This window comes from Scyliorhinus torazame, chromosome 1 (genome assembly GCF_047496885.1).
Source record: "Scyliorhinus torazame isolate Kashiwa2021f chromosome 1, sScyTor2.1, whole genome shotgun sequence".
Lineage (NCBI taxonomy): Eukaryota > Metazoa > Chordata > Chondrichthyes > Carcharhiniformes > Scyliorhinidae > Scyliorhinus > Scyliorhinus torazame.
Genome location: NC_092707.1, coordinates 328,831,207 through 328,850,048, shown reverse-complemented (window position 1 = coordinate 328,850,048; position 18,842 = coordinate 328,831,207). Strand labels below are relative to the sequence as shown.

The following is an 18,842-nucleotide window of genomic DNA, read 5'->3' as shown; positions in this document are numbered from 1 at the left end:
AGAATTAAAATGAATCCCTTTTGTTGCTTTCAGCGTTTTCTTTTGCAAAATTTTAAAGTATGTTTCCATTTGTTTCTCCCTGGTCTCCCCACCTCTTCTCTGCCCCCACCCTAGGGATTTTGCTGCAGGAATTTGCAACAAAGTTGGTGAAATGATTGAAGGTAAGACTTCAAAAAAGGATGTAACTTCAAGGTTATTATTGCCTTTCCACTCTATCCATTATTTTAAAGCAAAACATTATGTATATATAGCTTATATGTTCTCAGGCATCACAGTGGTCATGTGATCGTTATGACCCCCCATAGAAACCAATCGTTTTTTAAAAGTTGAATTCCCAGTGACCAACTTAAAGAAATCGCACAAGATTTTGAGTTTTAAGAATTTTGCAGTAACGACTAAAATCAATATTATCTAAACATTATGTAGTAGATAACTAATACTCTAAACTATGGAAAATATAACGCTCATTCGCGTTTTAGCATGAGTGATAGCCCAAAGCCGATCATATATGTAACTACAGTCTTTACAGGAAACAGTTGAAAGTCACTGCCAGCTTCCAATGGGTTCACTTCTCCCCATTTCACTGAGTTGTAACATCCAGTGACCATGTCTTCCAGCAACAAGTCTCACTCTGGTGAATCCTTGTCCTGGCCTCAACACAGCAAATCCATCAGTGACCGTACATCTATGCAGGTTCCTTTTCTTCACTCAGAAAGCATATTTACACCAGCATTCCACCTGGTAACTAGCAGAAAACTGTTTCTTTCCCTGCTGCTTGCAATGCAGCTGCTTTCCTGTCATAATAATAATAATCTTTATTGTCACAAGCAGGCTCACTAATGTCCACGTTTCATTTTAATTCAGACTGCCTGGAAGTCTGCACGAAGTTAGAAACAACTTTCTATCTGTTCAGGAGTGACGTCTTAACCTGGGCCCCCTGTTCCCATGGCAACCATCACCTGACCTTTTGCCAAACATAATCCAATACAACTTCACACCATCCCTTTTCCCAGGACATTCTGTTTTCCCTTAAATTGTGTGATAATTTAAACATAACTATCTTCTAAAAACTTGCATTCATAACATGGTTACCAGATACCATTACTGCAGTCACGTGAAGATCAGAAAACGATCAGCACTCCATTTCTCTTCACTGCTCTGCTTTCTGCACCACTTGAATATTCTATTTTGCTCCCTTCTCCTGGTTTCCAATGAGCCAACGTGCTCATTCCCATTCTTCACTCAACCTGCTGTCTTCCTTCTGGGTCCAGGCCCTTGCACTGCTGTCCAAGTCCATCTCCCAAACGCAAGCCTTCTTGTTTTTTTTTCCATACCTTCCATCAATTGGGAACATGACTGAATATCTACAGCAAGTGTGATAAGACTGTTAGCTGAGGTAAATGGTGTCTCCCCTGCCACTAGGTCTATTTCTTTATGTTGTGACTCCTTTCTAATGAGACCCATTTTTCACCCCTGACTTGATACATGCTGACTCGTGTCTTTTTTTGTGCTGTAAAAATGCTGATTGTTTTACATAGAATATTTCAGTAAATGGATATATATTGGAAGCATTGTATGACAGAAGTGGGAGTTAGAAAGAACTGGAAGACAACCAGGAAATGAAAGATATTTTACTTGTCATTCTTTTGTGCGAGTGATGCAGTAATGGGCAGCTTGCATATAAAATGGTGAGAATCGTAAATTTTGAGGAGAAATTCATGTGCTTAGGCTGAAAACTGATTTTACATTTTTGTTTCTTTTACATTTGGGTTGCCTGCCTGAACAAGACTGGTGATCAATAAGAATTCTCCCATCCACAGTGACAGACTAGCTCCTCTGAGTCATTGGTGATCCAGTGGCTGGGGTTAAAGCATTCTCATCCACCTAAAGTTGCTGAAACTTGATCTTGGAGTGGAGCCGTTCTCTGGAATTTAAAAAATATATAAATTTAGAGCACCCAATTCATTGTTTACAATTTAAAAAATATATATATTTTATTCAAGATTTTTGGCCAAACATAACCGTACGTAGTGTTTCTTTTACACAACAATAAAGCAATATAAATAACAGTGGCCAGTTTAAAAAAAAAAAAAAAAATAATATATAAACAAAAACAAAACTGAATGGCAACTGCCTTGTCCAAAATAAATACTCTCCAAAAATACAATCCAACAATCCAATATACAATTACCTATAACAAATAACTATACATATACAATAACATCCCTGAGAGTCCGTCCGATTCCTCCTCCCCCCCCCCCCCCCCCCCCCCCGGGTTGCTGCTGTTGTCTACTTCTTTTACATTCCCTCTATCTTTCTGTGAGGTAATCGACGAACGGTTGCCACCGCCTGGTGAACCCCTGAGCCGAACCCCTTAACACGAACGTAATCCGTTCTAACTTTATAAACCCTGCCATGTCGTTTATCCAGGTCTCCACACCCGGGGGTTTGGCTTCCTTCCACATTAACAATATCCTGCGCCGGGCTACTAGGGACGCAAAGGCCAACACGTCAGCCTCTCTCGCCTCCTGCACTCCCGGCTCTTCTGCAACCCCAAATATAGCCAACCCCCAGCTTGGTTCGACCCGGACCCCCACCACCTTCGAAAGCACCTTTGCCACCTCCACCCAGAACCCCTGTAGTGCCGGGCATGACCAGAACATGTGGGTATGATTCGCTGGGCCTCTCGAGCATCTCGCACACCTATCCTCTACCCCAAAAAATTTACTAAGCCGTGCTCCAGTCATATGCGCCCTGTGTAACACCTTAAATTGTATCAGGCTTAGCCTGGCACACGAGGACGATGTGTTTACCCTACGTAGGGCATCAGCCCACAGCCCCTCCTCAATCTCCTCCCCCAGTTCTTCCCATTTCCCTTTCAGCTCATCTACCATGATCTCCCCCTCGTCCCTCATTTCCCTGTATATGTCCGACACCTTACCATCCCCCACCTATGTCTCTGAGATCACTCTATCCTGCACCTCCTGCGTCGGGAGCTGCGGGAATTCCCTCACCTGTTGCCTCGCAAAAGCCCTCAATTGCGTGTACCGAAATGCATTCCCTTGGGGCAACCCATATTTTTCCGTCAGCGCTCCCAGACTCGCAAACGTCCCATCTACAAACAGATCTCTCAGTTGTACAACCCCAGCTCTTTGCCATGCTCCAAATCCCCCATCCATTCTCCCCGGAACGAACCTATGATTGTTTTTTATCGGGGACCGCACCGAAGCTCCCGTCCTTCCCCTATGCCGTCTCCACTGCCCCCAAATTTTCAATGTGGCCACCACCACCGGGCTTGTGGTGTATTTCTTTGGTGAGAACGGCAACGGTGCCGTCACCATTGCTTGTAGGCTAGTCCCCCTGCAGGACGCCCTCTCCAATCTCATCCACGCCACTCCCTCCCCTTCTCCCATCCACTTACACACCATTGAAACATTGGCGGCCCAGTAGTACTCACTTAGGCTCGGTAGTGTCAGCCCCCCCTGTCCCTACTACGCTGCAAGAATCCCCTCCTCACTCTCGGGGTCTTCCCAGCCCACACAAAACTCATAATACTCTTCTCGATTCTTTTGAAAAAAGCCTTTGTGATCACCACCGGGAGGCACTGAAACACAAAAAGGAATCTCGGGAGGACCACCATTTTAACCGCCTGCACCCTACCTGCCAATGACAGGGACACCATGTCCCATCTCTTAAAGTCCTCCTCCATCTGTTCCACCAACCGCGTTAAATTAAGCCTGTGTAATGTACCCCAAATCTTGGCTATCTGGATCCCCAAGTACCGGAAGTCCCTTGTTACCTTCCTCAACGGTAAATCCTCTATCTCTCTGCTCTGCTCCCCTGGATGCACCACAAACAGCTCACTTTTCCCCATGTTCAGTTTATACCCTGAAAAATCCCCAAACTCCCCAAGTATCCACATTATCTCTGGCATCCCCTCCGCCGGGTCCGCCACATATAGCAACAAATCATCCGCATACAGAGATACCCGGTGTTCTTCTCCCCCCCCCCCTGAGTACTCCCCTCCACTTCCTGGAACCCCTCAATGCTATGGCCAGGGGTTCAATCGCCAGTTCAAACAATAACGGGGACAGAGGACATCCCTGCTTCGTCCCTCTATGGAGCCGAAAATAGTCAGACCCCCGTCCATTCGTGACCACGCTCGCCATCGGGGCCCTATACAGCAACTGTACCCACCTGATATACCCATCCCCAAAGCCAAATCTCCCACAAATAATCCCACTCCACTCTATCAAATGCTTTCTCGGCATCCATCGCCACCACTATCTCCGCTTCCCCCTCTGGTGGGGGCATCATCATTACCCCTAGCAGCCTCCGTATATTTGTATTCAGCTGTCTCCCCTTCACAAACCCAGTTTGGTCCTCATGAACCACCCCCGGGACACAATCCTCTATCCTCATTGCCATTACCTTGGCCAGAATCTTAGCGTCCACATTCAGGAGGGAAATGGGCCTGTAGGACCCGCATTACAGCGGGTCTTTTTCCTTCTTTAGGAGAAGCGATATCGTTGCCTCTGACATAGTCGGGGGCAGCTGCCCCCTTTCCCTCGCCTCATTAAAGGTTCTCATCAGTAGCGGGGCCAGCAAGTCCATATATTTCCTATAGAATTCAACTGGGAATCCGTCTGGTCCCGGGGCCTTCCCCGCCTGCATGCTCCCAATCCCTTTCACTACTTCCTCCGTCTCAATCTGTGCTCCCAGTCCCACCCTCTCCTGCTCCTCCACCGTAGGAAATTCCAACTGATCCAGAAAGCACATCATTCTCTCCTTCCCATCCGGAGGCTGAGCTTCATATAATCTTTCGTAAAATGCCTTGAACACTCCATTCACTCTCTCCGCTCCCCGCTCCATCTCTCCCTCCTCATCTCTCACCCCCCCCCCCCCCCTATCTCCCTCGCTGCTCCCCTTTTCCTCAGTTGGTGGGCCAGCAACCTGCTCGCCTTCTCCCCGTGTTCGTACTGTACACCCTGTGCCTTCCTCCATTGTGCCTCTGCATTACCCGAAGTCAACAAGGCAAATTCTACGTGTACATTTTTTCCAATTAAGGTGCAATTTACCGTGGCCAATCCACCTAGCCTGCACATCTTTGGGTTGTGGGGGCTAAAACCCATGCAAACACGGGGAGAATGTTCAAACTCCACGCGGCCAGTGACCCAGAGCCGGGATCGAACCTGGGACCTCGGCACCGTGATGCAGCTGTGCTAACCACGGTGCCGCCATGCTGACCCTGTTTTCTGGAATTTGAGAGTTATTGGCTGGTGTTCATAGGTTTCCTTATGACAGTATCTCTATAGGTGGCTATTTGGGTCAACATATCAAGTTATTGGCATCATCCTAAAATAGCTTGAAAGTTCAGAAAGATTTAGAGAAACCCTTGTCCAATGGGGACTTGTCTGTTGTGATAAGATCTAATCAGATTAACATGGAGCGCTATCAGGCCTATTTAGAAAGGTTATTTTCCAAAGACTCACTCAATTTTAAGGAGCTGCTGAAACAAGGTTTTGCAAGTCAGTTGCTGCGCTTGATTGTGGTCCAAACACATGTTGCTATATCAGGAAACAATATCAATGTCCTGGGTCAGACCCAGATCCATGACTTCCAACATTTTTGCTTCATAAATTGATATGTATGTATTTACGCTCACTCTCCAGAATCTGTAGGAATTCTAACCTGGGTATTAACCAGTGAAAGTAGGCTTGCAGTCGACAATAGTAGCAAACCCATTTCCTACCGCTTCAGGCATTACAAGATTGGCCTTGTCGGTGAACCCGTAAATAGATCCCTTGTCATTTGCTCACCGTGTAAGCTTGATTCCAAAGTAAGGCGCATCTTTTTAAAAAATTGATGTGTGGGATGTGGGTGTCGCTGGTTAGGCCAGCATATATTGCCCATCCCGAGTTGCCTTTCAGAAGGCGGTGGTGAGTTGCCTTCTTGAACCACTGCAGTATGACGGGTGGTCTGTCCGGTTTCATTCCTTTTTTGTGTTTTTATAGCGGTTGAATACAACAGATTGGCTTGCTAGGCCATCTGAGAGGGCATTTAAGAGTCAATCACATTGCTGTCGGTCTGGAGTCACGTGTAGGCCAGACTCTGAAGGACATCAGTGAACCAGGTGGGCTTTTATGACAATTGACAATGGTTTCATGGCCATCAACAGACTTTTAATTCCAGATATTTTATTGAGTTTAAATTCCATCACCTGTTGTGGGATTCAAATCCGGGTTCCCAGATCATTATCCTGGGTCTCTGGATTACTAGTCTGGCGACAATACCACTATGCCACCGCCTCCCCTGCAGGATAGTGGCTACCCTGATCGGATCATTGGTCACTGTGTATCATGTGTACTCGGGTATGGGGCTAAGGCCCCCATTTTCAGACCTGAAATGTGTTTATCCCAAATTACCCTGGAAGGGTAAGGTATCTCAGAAATTTGAGTAACAGGTGAATGTAGTCGTTTCATACTGCTACAATGCAGTAGCAACGGAAGTGCTATTTTCCATGAATGTGATCAAGCCAAATAGACATTCTGCCTACGTGGTTCATGAATTTCAGTGCCAGTGCAATGTGAGTTACGCAGGCCGCATGTTCCAATGATTGACAGATCATCTCAACCAGCATGTCCCTTCGGCTGTTCGCAATTGGCAGATACTGATCATATCCAACAAGCCCGTGCTTGCAAAACTCAGAATATAAGGTTTAACGCTAGGTGTGATTCCATGATTGGACAGCACTTGCTGAACAATCCAAAGTGTGCTGCTAAGAATTACACTGACACTGTTCCCAGCTCAGTTCAGGTGACCGCTATCTGAACTGTACAGCTCCCTTTGAATCAAACCCCATTTCTCTCACATTAATCTTTTGAGCCATGCATTCAACTCTAATCTTATTTACCCTCTGCTAATTTGCTCATGGACAGGTAGTAATCCAGAGATTATTACCTTTGTTCTGCTTTTTAATCTTGTCCCTGCTGTTCATACAAACAGCAGCTTTCTTAGTCCTACCTATGTCGTTGGCACACACATAATCCTAAATCTACTCGATCACCAACAAAGAGATGGAAGGTGTCAACAACAGTGGTATCAAGCTGTAATTACTGATTTATAGCCTGCTCACTGATGCTCAGTTTGGGTTCTGCCAGGGCTGCTCCTTTCCTGACCACACTACAGCCTTAGCCCAAATATGGACATGAAAGCTGAACTCCAGAGGTGAAAGTGACTGCCCTTGACATCAGTGCTGTATTTGACTGAATGTAGCATCAAAGAAACCTAGCAAAATTGTAATCAGTGGGTATCAGGGGAAAAACTCTCCACTAATTGGAGTCAGAACATACACAAAGGACGATGGTTGTGATTGTTGGAGGTCTATCATCTCAGTCTTAGGACACATCGCAGTAGTTCTCAAAGTTGTGTCCTCAATCCAGCCATCTTCAGCTGCTTCATCAATAGCCTTCCTTACGTCATAACAGAAGTGGCGATGTTCGCTGATGATTGCTAAATGTTCAGTATCATTTGCGATTCCGTGGATACTGAAGCAATCCATGTCATTGACTTCAGGAAGCAAAGTACTGTGCACACCCCTGTCAGCATCAACGGGGCCGAGGTGGAGATGGTTGGCAGTTTCAAATTGCTAGGGGTGCACATCTCGAAAAATCTGTCCTGGTCCACCCATGTCGACGCTACCACCAAGAAAGCACAACAGCGCCTATACTTCATCAGGAAACTAAGGAAATTCGGCATGTCCACATTAACTCTTACCAACTTTTACAGATGCATCATAGAAAGCATCCTATCTGGCTGCATCACAGCCTGGTATGGCAACTGCTCGGCCCAGGACCGCAAGAAACTTCAGAGAGTCGTGAACACCGCCCAGCCCATCACACGAACCTGCCTCCCATCCATTGACTCCATTTACACCTCCCGCTGCCTGGGGAAAGCGGGCAGCATAATCAAAGACCCCCTCCCACCCAGCTTACTCACTCTTCCATCGGGCAGGAGTTACAGAAGTCTGAGAACACGCACGAACAGACTCAAAAACAGCTTCTGCCCCGCTGTTACCAGACCCCTAAATGACCCTCTTATGGACTGACCTCATTAAACGACACCCCTGTATGCTTCATCCGATGCCGGTGCTCATGTAGTTACATTGTATACCTTGTGTTGCCCTATTACGTATTTTCTTTTCTTCTCTTTTCTTCCCATGTCCCATGCTGAGCTGCTCGCAGAAAAATACTTTTCACTGTACCTCGGTACAGGTGACAATAAACAAATCCAATCCAAATCCAATCCAATATGTAGCAAGACCTGGACAGTCCTTTGGTCTTGGGCTGATAAGTGACATGTAACATTCATGCCACACAAGTGCCAGGCAAAGATCATCCCCAACAAGAGAGAATCTATCCATCTCCCCTTGACATTCAACAGCATTACCATTGGCGAATCTCCCACTATGGGGGTTACCATTGACCAGACACTGAACTGGGTCAGTCTTCTAAATATGGTAGGTTCAAGAGCACATGAGAAACTGGGAATTCTACAGTTGGTTACTCACCTCCTGACTCCTGAAAGCCTGTCCTTAAGGCATAGGAGCAGGATTAGGCCATTTGGTCCATCAATCATGGCTGATAGGTTTCTCATCCCATTCTCATGCCTTCTTCCCACAACCCCATATCCCATTAATAATCAAGAACCTATCTATCTCTGTCTTAAAGACATTCAGTGTTTTGGCCTCCACAGCCAAAGAGTTCCACAGATTCACCACCCTCTGGCTGAAGAAATTCCTCCTCATCTCTGTTTTACAGGGTTGTCCTTTCAGTCCACCATCTATAAGGCACAAGTCAGGATTATGATGGAATACTCGCCACTTGCCTGAATGGGCGCAGCTCCAACAACACTCAGAAGCTCAAAACCATCCAGGACAAAATGACGCATAGTGGCCGCAGTGTGTAAAATCGAAAGCAGTGTTTTTCAAACTTTTTTGCTGGGACCCACTTTTACCAACCGGCTGACCTTCGTGACCCACCACTTTCGCTTACTGTTAATGTGACAGGTGAGCCTGTTTGGTCCGCATGATCTCACATGCTTTACCATTCAAGGTTACATTTCTGCTAAGCTCATGATTTAAGTTCTTGCTGCATTCTTTGAAAATAAATTGAGAGGTTTGTCTTCAGACTCGCTATGCCTTTGAAGTTTTGAGGGTTTTAAACTTTCATTTGCCAGTACTTCCCTTCATATAACACATGAGCTTTGCATCCTGATTTGTATTTGCACAATTAACAAAGCCATACCTCACAAAATCACCTTTGTACCTGAATTCAGTTTTTTATTTGTTTAAAACAATCTATCTTCAGTTCTTCACAGTCCTGTTGCCTTGCTTGCTCGCAGCTAGAAAATGAAGGAATCTCTCCTCCGTGTACGTGCCGTGCACGTGGCCTGCTCTCAGCCGCTGCTTCTGGCCGGAAGACTGCATCATTCCATTTAAAAGCCGGTTGCGGCCGGCATTCTAAATTTAAAAGCAGGTTGCGGACGGCATTCTCAATTTATCTGCCAGTTGCGGCCATTAGGCGCTTCTCCCAAAATCGGGAAAGACTCAACCGATTGTTCCGCGACCCCCCTCGACACCCGCGACCCGCAGATTAAAAAGCCCTGATATACAGGATGCCCTGCAGCAACTCATCAAGGTTCCATTGATTGCACTTTCCAAACCTGCGACCTCTGCCACCTAGAGGACAAGGACAATAGGTGCATGGGAACACCACCACCTGCATTTTCCACCCCTCACCACCAAGCCACCAGTCCTTCACTGTCACTGAGTCAAAATTCTGAAACTTTCTAGCAGCGCTGTGGGTGTAGCTACACCACATGGATTGCAGTAGTTTAAAAATGTGTCTCACCATGACCACTGCGAGGGAAATTAGTGAGGGAAAATAAATGCTGGCTGAGCCAATGATGCTTACATCCCATTAACTAATAAATAAATAATTTCTTTCGGCAGTTTTTGTTCAGTGGTAGGACTTTATGATGTTAGCTGCACCAGAATAAAACATTTTGTGTAAAACTCTTAATTGAATGAGGGTGTTTGAAAACAGAACCATTTTCCTCCCAATAACCGAGACAGAAGACAAATCACTTGAAGGTTGGACATTTTTCTTTCTGTGTAAGCAGTTTTTCAGATAACTGTCATAAATAACTGAAAAAGGTATAAGCAGACAGACAGAAATGGCATCTTTTCCCAGTTGGTAGCAGATGTGGGGTCCTTCACTGATAATGATTCCTCAGTGTTCACCTCCATTCAGAATTCCTTCAATAATGAAGCAGGCCATGATAGATTAAAGCAGGACCTAATTAACATCAGGTTTAGACTGAAAAGCCGCAGGAAACAATCTTGCCACATATTCCGGTTAATGACTGTCTTGGACAAGTTAATAGAATACATAGAGTACCTATAGTGCAGAAGTAGGCCATTTGGCGCATCAAGTCTGCATCAAACCTCTGAAAGAGAACCCCACCAAGGCCCACCCATCCCCATAACCCTGCAACCCAATTAACCGATGGACACTAAGGGCAATTTAACATGGCCAATGCACCTAACTTGCACATTTTTGGACGAAAGCCCAGCCCATCCCTTCTGGACATTCAAGGGCACTATCATTATCAAAGAACAAAGAAAGGAACAGGCCCTTCGGCCCTCCAAGCCTGCACCGACCATTCTGCCCGTCTAAACTAAAATCTTCTACACTTCCGGGGTCCGTATCCCTCTATTCTCATCCTATTCATGTATTTGTCAAGATGCCCCTTAACTGTCACTATCGTCCCTGCTTCCACCACCTCCTCCGGCAGCGAGTTCCAGGCACTCACTACATTCTGTGTAAAAAAACTTGCCTCGTACATCTCCTCTAAACCTTGCCCCTCGCACCTTAAACCTATGCCCCCTAGTAATTGACCCCTCTACCCTGGGAAAAAGTCTCTGACTATCCACCCTGTCTATGCCCCTCAGAATTTTGTAGACCTCTATCAGGTCGCCCCTCAACCTCCGTCGTTCCAGTGAGAACAAACCGAGTTTATTCAAGGCCTCCTCATAACTAATGCCCTCCATACCAGGCAACATCCTGATAAATGAGAGCTAAGACGAGCAAGGAGGGGACATGAGAAGTATTTGGCAGGAAGGATCAAGGAAAACCCAAAAGCTTTCTATAGGTATGTCAGGAATAAGCGAATGACTAGGGAAAGAGTAGGACCAGTCAAGGACAGGGATGGGAAGTTGTGTGTGGAGATACTAAATGAATATTTTTCGTCAGTATTCACTCAGGAAAAAGATAATGTTGTGGAGGAGAATGCTGAGCCCCAGGCTAATAGATTAGATGGCATTGAGGTATGTAGGGAAGAGGTGTTGGCAATTCTGGACAGGCTGAAAATAGATAAGTCCCCGCGTCCTGATGCGATTTAACCTAGGATTCTCTGGGAGGCCAGAGAAGAGATTGCTGGACCTTTTGGCTTTGATTTTTATGTCATCATTGGCTACAGGAATAGTGCCAGAGGACTGGAGGATAGCAAATGTGGTCCCTTTGTTCAAAAAAGGGAGCAGAGACAACCCCGGCAACTATAGACCGGTGAGCCTCACGTCTGTAGTGGGTAAAGTCTTGGAGGGGATTATAAGAGACAAGATTTATAATCATCTAGATAGGAATAATATGATCAGGGATAGTCAGCATGGCTTTGTGAAGGGTAGGTCATGCCTCACAAACCTTATCGAGTTCTTTGAGAAGGTGACTGAACAGGTAGACGAGGGTAGAGCAGTTGATGTGTATATGGATTTCAGCAAAGCGTTTGATAAGGTTCCCCACGGTAGGCTATTGCAGAAAATACGGAGGCTGGGGATTGAGGGTGATTTAGAGATGTGGATCAGAAATTGGCTAGCTGAAAGAAGACAGAGGGTGGTGGTTGATGGGAAATGTTCAGAATGAAGTTCAGTCACAAGTGGAGTACCACAAGGATCTGTTCTGGGGCCGTTGCTGTTTGTCATTTTTATCAATGACCTAGAGGAAGGCGCAGAAGGGTGGGTGAGTAAATTTGCAGACGATACTAAAGTCGGTGGTGTTGTCGATAGTGTGGAAGGATGTAGCAGGTTACAGAGGGATATAGATAAGCTGCAGAGCTGGGCTGAGAGGTGGCAAATGGAGTTTAATGTAGAGAAGTGTGAGGTGATTCACTTTGGAAGGAATAACAGGAATGCGGAATATTTGGCTAATGGTAAAGTTCTTGAAAGTGTGGATGAGCAGAGGGATCTAGGTGTCCATGTACATAGATCCCTGAAAGTTGCCACCCAGGTTGATAGGGTTGTGAAGAAGGCCTATGGAGTGTTGGCCTATATTGGTAGAGGGATTGAGTTCCGGAGTCAGGAGGTCATGTTGCAGCTGTACAAAACTCTGGTACGGCCGCATTTGGAGTATTGCGTACAGTTCTGGTCACCGCATTATAGGAAGGACGTGGAGGCTTTGGAGCGGGTGCAGAGGAGATTTACCAGGATGTTGCCTGGTATGGAGGGAAAATCTTATGAGGAAAGGCTGATGGACTTGAGGTTGTTTTCGTTAGAGAGAAGAAGGTTAAGAGGAGACTTAATAGAGGCATACAAAATGATCAGGGGGTTAGATAGGGTGGACAGTGAGAGCCTTCTCCCGCGGATGGAAATGGTTGGCACGAGGGGACATAGCTTTAAACTGAGGGGTAATAGATATAGGTCAGAGGTAGGTTCTTTACGCAAAGAGTAGAGGGGCCGTGGAATGCCCTACCTGCTACAGTAGTGAACTCGCCAACATTGAGGGCATTTAAAAGTTTATTGGATAAACATATGGATGATAATGGCATAGTGTAGGTTAGATGGCTTTTGTTTCGGTGCAACATCGTGGGCCGAAGGGCCTGTACTGTGCTGTATCGTTCTATGTTCTATTGTAATTGTTTCTGTTAGGTTTTCTTTCTGTTGGCCTGATGGCATAGTGGTTAGCACTGCTACCTTACAGCACCAGGGACCTGGGTTCGATTCCAGCCTTGGGTGACTGTCTGTGTGGAGTTTTCACATTCTCCCCATGTCTGCGTGGGTTTCCTCCGGGTGCTCCGGTTTCCTCACACAGTCCATGTGCAGGTTAGGTGGATTGGCCATGCTAAATTGCCCCTTAATGTACAAAGATGTACAAGTCATGTAGAATGGCCACGATCATTGCACGGGGATAGAGTGGGGAGTGGGCCTAGGTAGAGTGCTCCTTCAGACGGTTGGCACAGACTTGATGGGTCGAATGGCCGCCACCTGCGCTGTATGGACTCTATGATTATTTGCCATGTCTTTGATGAGTGCCACTGCAACAACTGAAACTCAACATCGTTCACAACAGAACAACCTGCCCCACTCTTGATGCACTATGGCTGAGTCTCTACTCTCAAAAGGATTCATTCCGGCCACACTAAGCTACATTGGTAATAACACCATCTCTCCTCATCGCAATCACCACCTGTCTCCCCTGCAACTTTATAACCAAGAAGGGAATGTACAGCAATGTTGCAGACACAACATTATCTTGTGTTCAGGATGGGTGTCCGAGATAGTAGAGGAAGGTGACTGAAGGCTCTGTTTGGAATGGAGAACGAAGGGTGGAATGGAATACGTACAGGATGCCAGAGTCAGAAAGATGAAGGGCACAGATTGGGATTTTGGACTGATATGAGATGTAGAGATTGGGTGGAATGAGCCCCAAAATGCTGCTATTTTACAGGGATCAAACCCAGTCTAGTTGAGGGCCATTTTTTCCATACCACCTTTTTTATTGTCTTTTAGTTGGGTTCCAATTGATAGTGTACCAGGCTATCTCCCATGAAACAGTCCTCACAGAGATGCTGCTAGTTATTGCGCAAATTGAATTGAGTACAGACTATCTTTGGCACATTGGTCCTCATAGTTGGTCTGGATTTGACACAAATGCTTTCCCATCCTATATTGATACTATTTGGATATGCTTGCTGCAGTTTGTAGAATGGGAAAATACGGTTACATATCTAGTAGTGTTGTACATAGAACATAAAGTGCAGAAGGAGGCCATTCGGCCCATCGAGTCTGCACCGACCCACTTAAGCCCTCACTTCCACCCTATCCCCGTAACCCAATATCCCCTCCTAACCTTTTGGGACACTAAGGGCTATTTAGCATGGCCAATCCACCTAACCTAACGTCTTTGGACTGTGGGAGGAGGAAACTGGAGCACCCGGAGGAAACCCACGCAGACACTGGGAGAACGTGCAGACTCCGCACAGACAGTGACCCAGCGGGGAATCGAACCTGGGACCCTGGCGCTGTGAAGCCACAGTGCTGCCCGTGTTGTCTTCAGTGTTTGCAAGATATTGACCTATACATCATAAGAACATACGACTTAGCAGGAGGCCGTTCAGCACTTTGAGTCTGCTTCGCCATTCAATAAGATCATGGCTGATCTGCTTCTGGTCTCAACTCCACTTATCTGGCTGCCTCCCATAACTCTGTCTAACTCTATCTTGAATAAATGCAAAGACGCAGCCTCCACTGCTCTCTCTGGGGATGAGAATTCCACAGACTAACAATTAATCACAAGCCCAATTATCTACCCCACAGAGTTATTGTTTTGGGAGAGTTCGTTTCAATTTAGCTTGAGGTCAGTGAGCTGGTACAATGGCCTCTGGGTTTTATAACTTTTGGCCGTGATCTTCTGGCCTCGTTACACTCGCGCTCAAGCGTAGCGAGGCAGGTGTATAGCGGGAGAGGCCAAAAATGGGAATCGCGCCAGGCACCAAACAGTTTGCAATGCAACCGACCTGCTCCCGTAGGCGAATTTGGAATCTTGCCGCAGCTCAGCGAGAAACCAATTATCACCACTTAAGCCCCATTTCCATACAATTAACAAGAGCCAACCATCATCCAATGGCCTCCTGTCATTCACCAGCCTCCCCAGCAAGTGCGCACTCTGGCGCCAATTGGTACTCCTTTTTAAAAACGTGAACTTGATGGAAAGGCTTCTGTGGGGAGCCGAAGAGGTGAGTAGTAATCTTGCTCACAGGCAAAGAGACCGGTGGCACTGGGCTTGCCACCCCCAGTGCTCGGCGGGTGGTGGAGGACCCTCTGCATGGGTGGGCTGCCATCGGAGGGTGGGGGGGGAGGTGCTCACTCGCAGCAGCACCATGCCAACCCTTGGATCCCAACCCCATTCTGGGAGCAACACCTGTCCCTACCCATCTGCCCCACCGATCCCCCATAAGCCCCACCGACTGCTGAGGCCTCTGGCGGCGTGGCTGAAGGCAATCGCTAATAGGAAATAGGCAGTCGTGGTTAAGTGAGCACGTGACACATGTCAAGTGAGTTCCCGTGGGTAGGCGGGCCATGTAGCATGTGGGAGTCATTGCCTAGCATTCCGATCACACCTTGATGCCTGGGCACTGTGTGGGAGTCAACACCACACACGCAGGAGCCAACATCCAAACACCCAGGGGATGTGACACAGTTCTCGGGCCACGACCACGGGCAGAGGGTGCGTGGGTGCCACGGGGAAGAGGGGTTGCTTGGCGAGACAGGCAAAGGGTCCGGGGGTCAGCCCGCATTGCGGAAGAAAGTGACCGAGGCATCATGATGTTTATGCAAAGGGTTGTTTAATGTGCTGTACAATACCCTATTTTCCGACATGCCTTGGGATGGAGGGCCAGCTGGTTCAGGCCCCGGCTGCCCCAGCATCATTTGGCTTTTCCAGCCCTGGTGAAAATGAAATGAAAATCGCTTATTATCACAAGTAGGCTTCAAATGAAGTTACTGTGAAAAGCCCCTAGTCACCACATTCCGGTGCCTGTTCGGGGAGGCTGGTACGGGAGGCTGGTGGTTCCCAATAGTCCGCACCATCGTGTTGATGCCCTCGGCGATGCTCCTCAGTGACTGGGACACATCTCCCAGTGACCGGGCCATGCTTTGCAGTGCCTCAGCCATTCTCATCTGAGAGCGGGACATGTCCCGCAGAGCCCCATCAAGGTCGGCCTGGTACTGGGTGACATCCCCCAGTGAGGCAGACATATTACCGAGACCCTCAGCCATGACCGTCACCTTCACTCATGGTGGGACTCTGGTGTCTACACCTTGTGCCCAGTGTAGGTCGTTGGTCCTGGTCACACTGCCCGAGCTGACTGCTGCCGCCATCGTGTCCCAGGCAACACTGGCTGCCTTGTGGCTCACCCTCTGGGACCCTCAGAGAAACAGGGCATCCCTCCTGTCCTCCACCGCATTCAAGAGCCGCCCCAGGTCAGCATCCCCGAATCTTGGGGTTGGTCTCCTCGGCACCCTTGTTGTGAGTTGGATGGGGTTGGCTGAGCAAGTGCAGCTTGTGCTGCACAACCTTGTTAGTGGGGGGCTGGTGAGCGCGCCCAGCGAATTGGCTGGCGAGCCGGCATTCGGGGCGAGAAGCCCATGACACCTTGTTAAGTGGACCAATTAACGACTTCCGGTTGCGGCGATGACCAGCTAAGCCGCACGTTTCGGCAGCTCCAACGGACCTTCGGGCTCTTTTAAGAGCCCCAACGGGAAATTTTTGGGCGACGAAACCCGGTGTGGGGTGAGTGAATAGGGAGTCGTCGTCCCGTGTCCCCCCCCCCCCCCCCCCCCCCCCCCCCCCAACGAAAGAGGAACATATCGGCGGCTGCAGCGCGAGGAATCTTCGACGAAAGGGACAGAAAGGGAGAAGACACAAGATGGCGGCGGAGAAAGCCCAGGCGACATGGGGGCCCGAGCAAGACAAATTCCTGAGACGGTGTGTGGAGCTACTAAAGAGGGAGGTGCTGACCCCGATGCTACAGGCAATTGAGGGGCTCAAGGAGGCACAAAGGACCCAGGAGACAGAGCTCCGTGTGGTGGAGCAGAAGGTGACGGATAATGAGGACGAGATCCTGGGCCTGGCGGTCAAAACACAGACGCACGAGGCACTCCATAAAAAGTGCATTGAAAGGATTGAGGCCCTAGAAAACAGAGCGCGAAGGAAGAACTTTCGGATACTGGGTCTCCCTGAGGGAGTGGAATGAGCGGACTGTGGAGCTTATGTAAGTACGATGCTAAGCTCATTGATGGGAGCTGAGGCCCCTACGGGCCCCTTGGAGGTGGAGTGGGCACATCGGATCCCGGCGAGAAGACCAAAAGCGGGAGACCCATCCAGGGCGACAATCGTGCGATTTCACCGCCTTCAAGATAGAGAAGAGGTCCTGAGATGGGCTAAAAAGGTGCGGAGTAGCAGATGGGAGAATGCAGTGGTACGGGTGTACCAGGATTGGAGTGCGGAGGTGGCGAGAAGGAGGGCGAGTTTTAACCCAGCCAAGGAGGTGTTACACAAAAAGGTGAAGTTCGGGATGCTGCAGCCGGCACGACTATGGGTTACGTACCAGGAGAGACTCCATTATTTCGATACGGCGGAAGAAGCATGGACCTTTATTAAAGAGGAGAAATTGGATCGGAACTGAGGGACTGATACTGTAGGGAATGTTATTGTTATTGTTATGGTTGATGTAAATAGAGAAGTAAATTGGGATGGGGAGAGACACTAGGAAATGTGGGCGCCGGTGAGGGGGGAAAGAAGGGACATAGGCGGAGAATGAGGAATGGGAGGGGGAGAGGAAAGGGAGCTGCGCCACAAGAGGCGGGTCATATAAAGGGATGTTCCCGCGCCAGAAAGATTATGGCGGGAAGACAGGCGCAAGGCGGATGGGAGTTCCCCACACGGAGGGGGTCAAGGAGTGAGCAGGAGTAGCCGGGGTCAGTTGAAGTCAGCTGACTTGCGGAAGTAATATGGGGGGAGCAATCACGCTAGAAAGGGATCTAGCGGGGGGAGGGGGGGGGGACAACTGGGTTGCTGCTGCGGAAATCAAAAAGGAAATGGTCAAAGAGTGGGTGGACGGGGATGGAATGCGACACCTGGGGAGTGGGTGGGAGCGCGGAGGCGGGATATGGGACTGGCCTAGAGAAGGTGATGGCTAGTCGACACGGGAGGGGGGCAGGTAGCCCCCTAGTGAGGCTGATCACGTGGAACGTGAGAGGCCTGAATGGACCGATTAAAAGGGCCCGTGTGCTCGCGCATGAAAGGACTAAGGGCAGACGTGGCTATGCTCCAAGAGACGCACCTGAAGGTGGCGGACCAAGTTAGGTTAAGGAAAGGATGAGTGGGACAGGTGTTCCACTCAGGACTAGATGCAAAGAATAGAGGGGTGGCCATATTGGTGGGAAAACGGGTAGCATTTGAAGCAAAGAACATCGTAGCAGATAGCGGAGGTAGATATGTAATGGTGAGTGGCAAGCTGGAGGGAATGGAGGTTGTATTGGTTAATGTATATGCCCCGAATTGGGACAATGCGGGATTTATGAGACGGATGTTGGGTCGTATACCGGACCTGGAGGTAGGAAACTTGATCTTGGGAGGGGACTTCAATACCGTGCTGGACCCAGGGTTAGATAGATCCAGATCAAAGACCGGAAGAAGGCCGGCAGCGGCCAAGGTGCTCAAGGGGTTTATGGACCAAATGGGGGGAGTGGATCCATGGCGATTTCTTAGACCGAGGGCCAGGGAGTTCTCCTTCTTCTCCCATGTCCATAAAGTGTACTCCCGGATAGATTTTTTTGTTCTGGGAAGGTCGTTGATCTCAAGGGTGGAAGAAGCTGAGTATTCAGCCATAGCGGTTTCGGATCATGCCCCACACTGGGTGGACCTGGAACTAGGAGAGGAAAGGGAGCAGAGAGCACTCTGGCGATTAGATGTGGGATTGTTGGCGGATGAGGGAGTGTGTGGAAG

General features: G+C 48.3%; 1 protein-coding gene across 1 annotated transcript in view; it reads left to right on the top strand.

Moving 5' to 3' along the window:
* The window catches only part of ints7 (integrator complex subunit 7), a 107,576-nt gene that overhangs the window by 19,640 nt on the left and 69,094 nt on the right, over positions 1–18,842 (top strand). Inside the window, exon 5 of the mRNA XM_072508625.1 lies at positions 115–161. Coding sequence (XP_072364726.1) covers positions 115–161 — 47 coding nt within the window. The remainder of the gene's footprint in view (positions 1–114; positions 162–18,842) is intronic.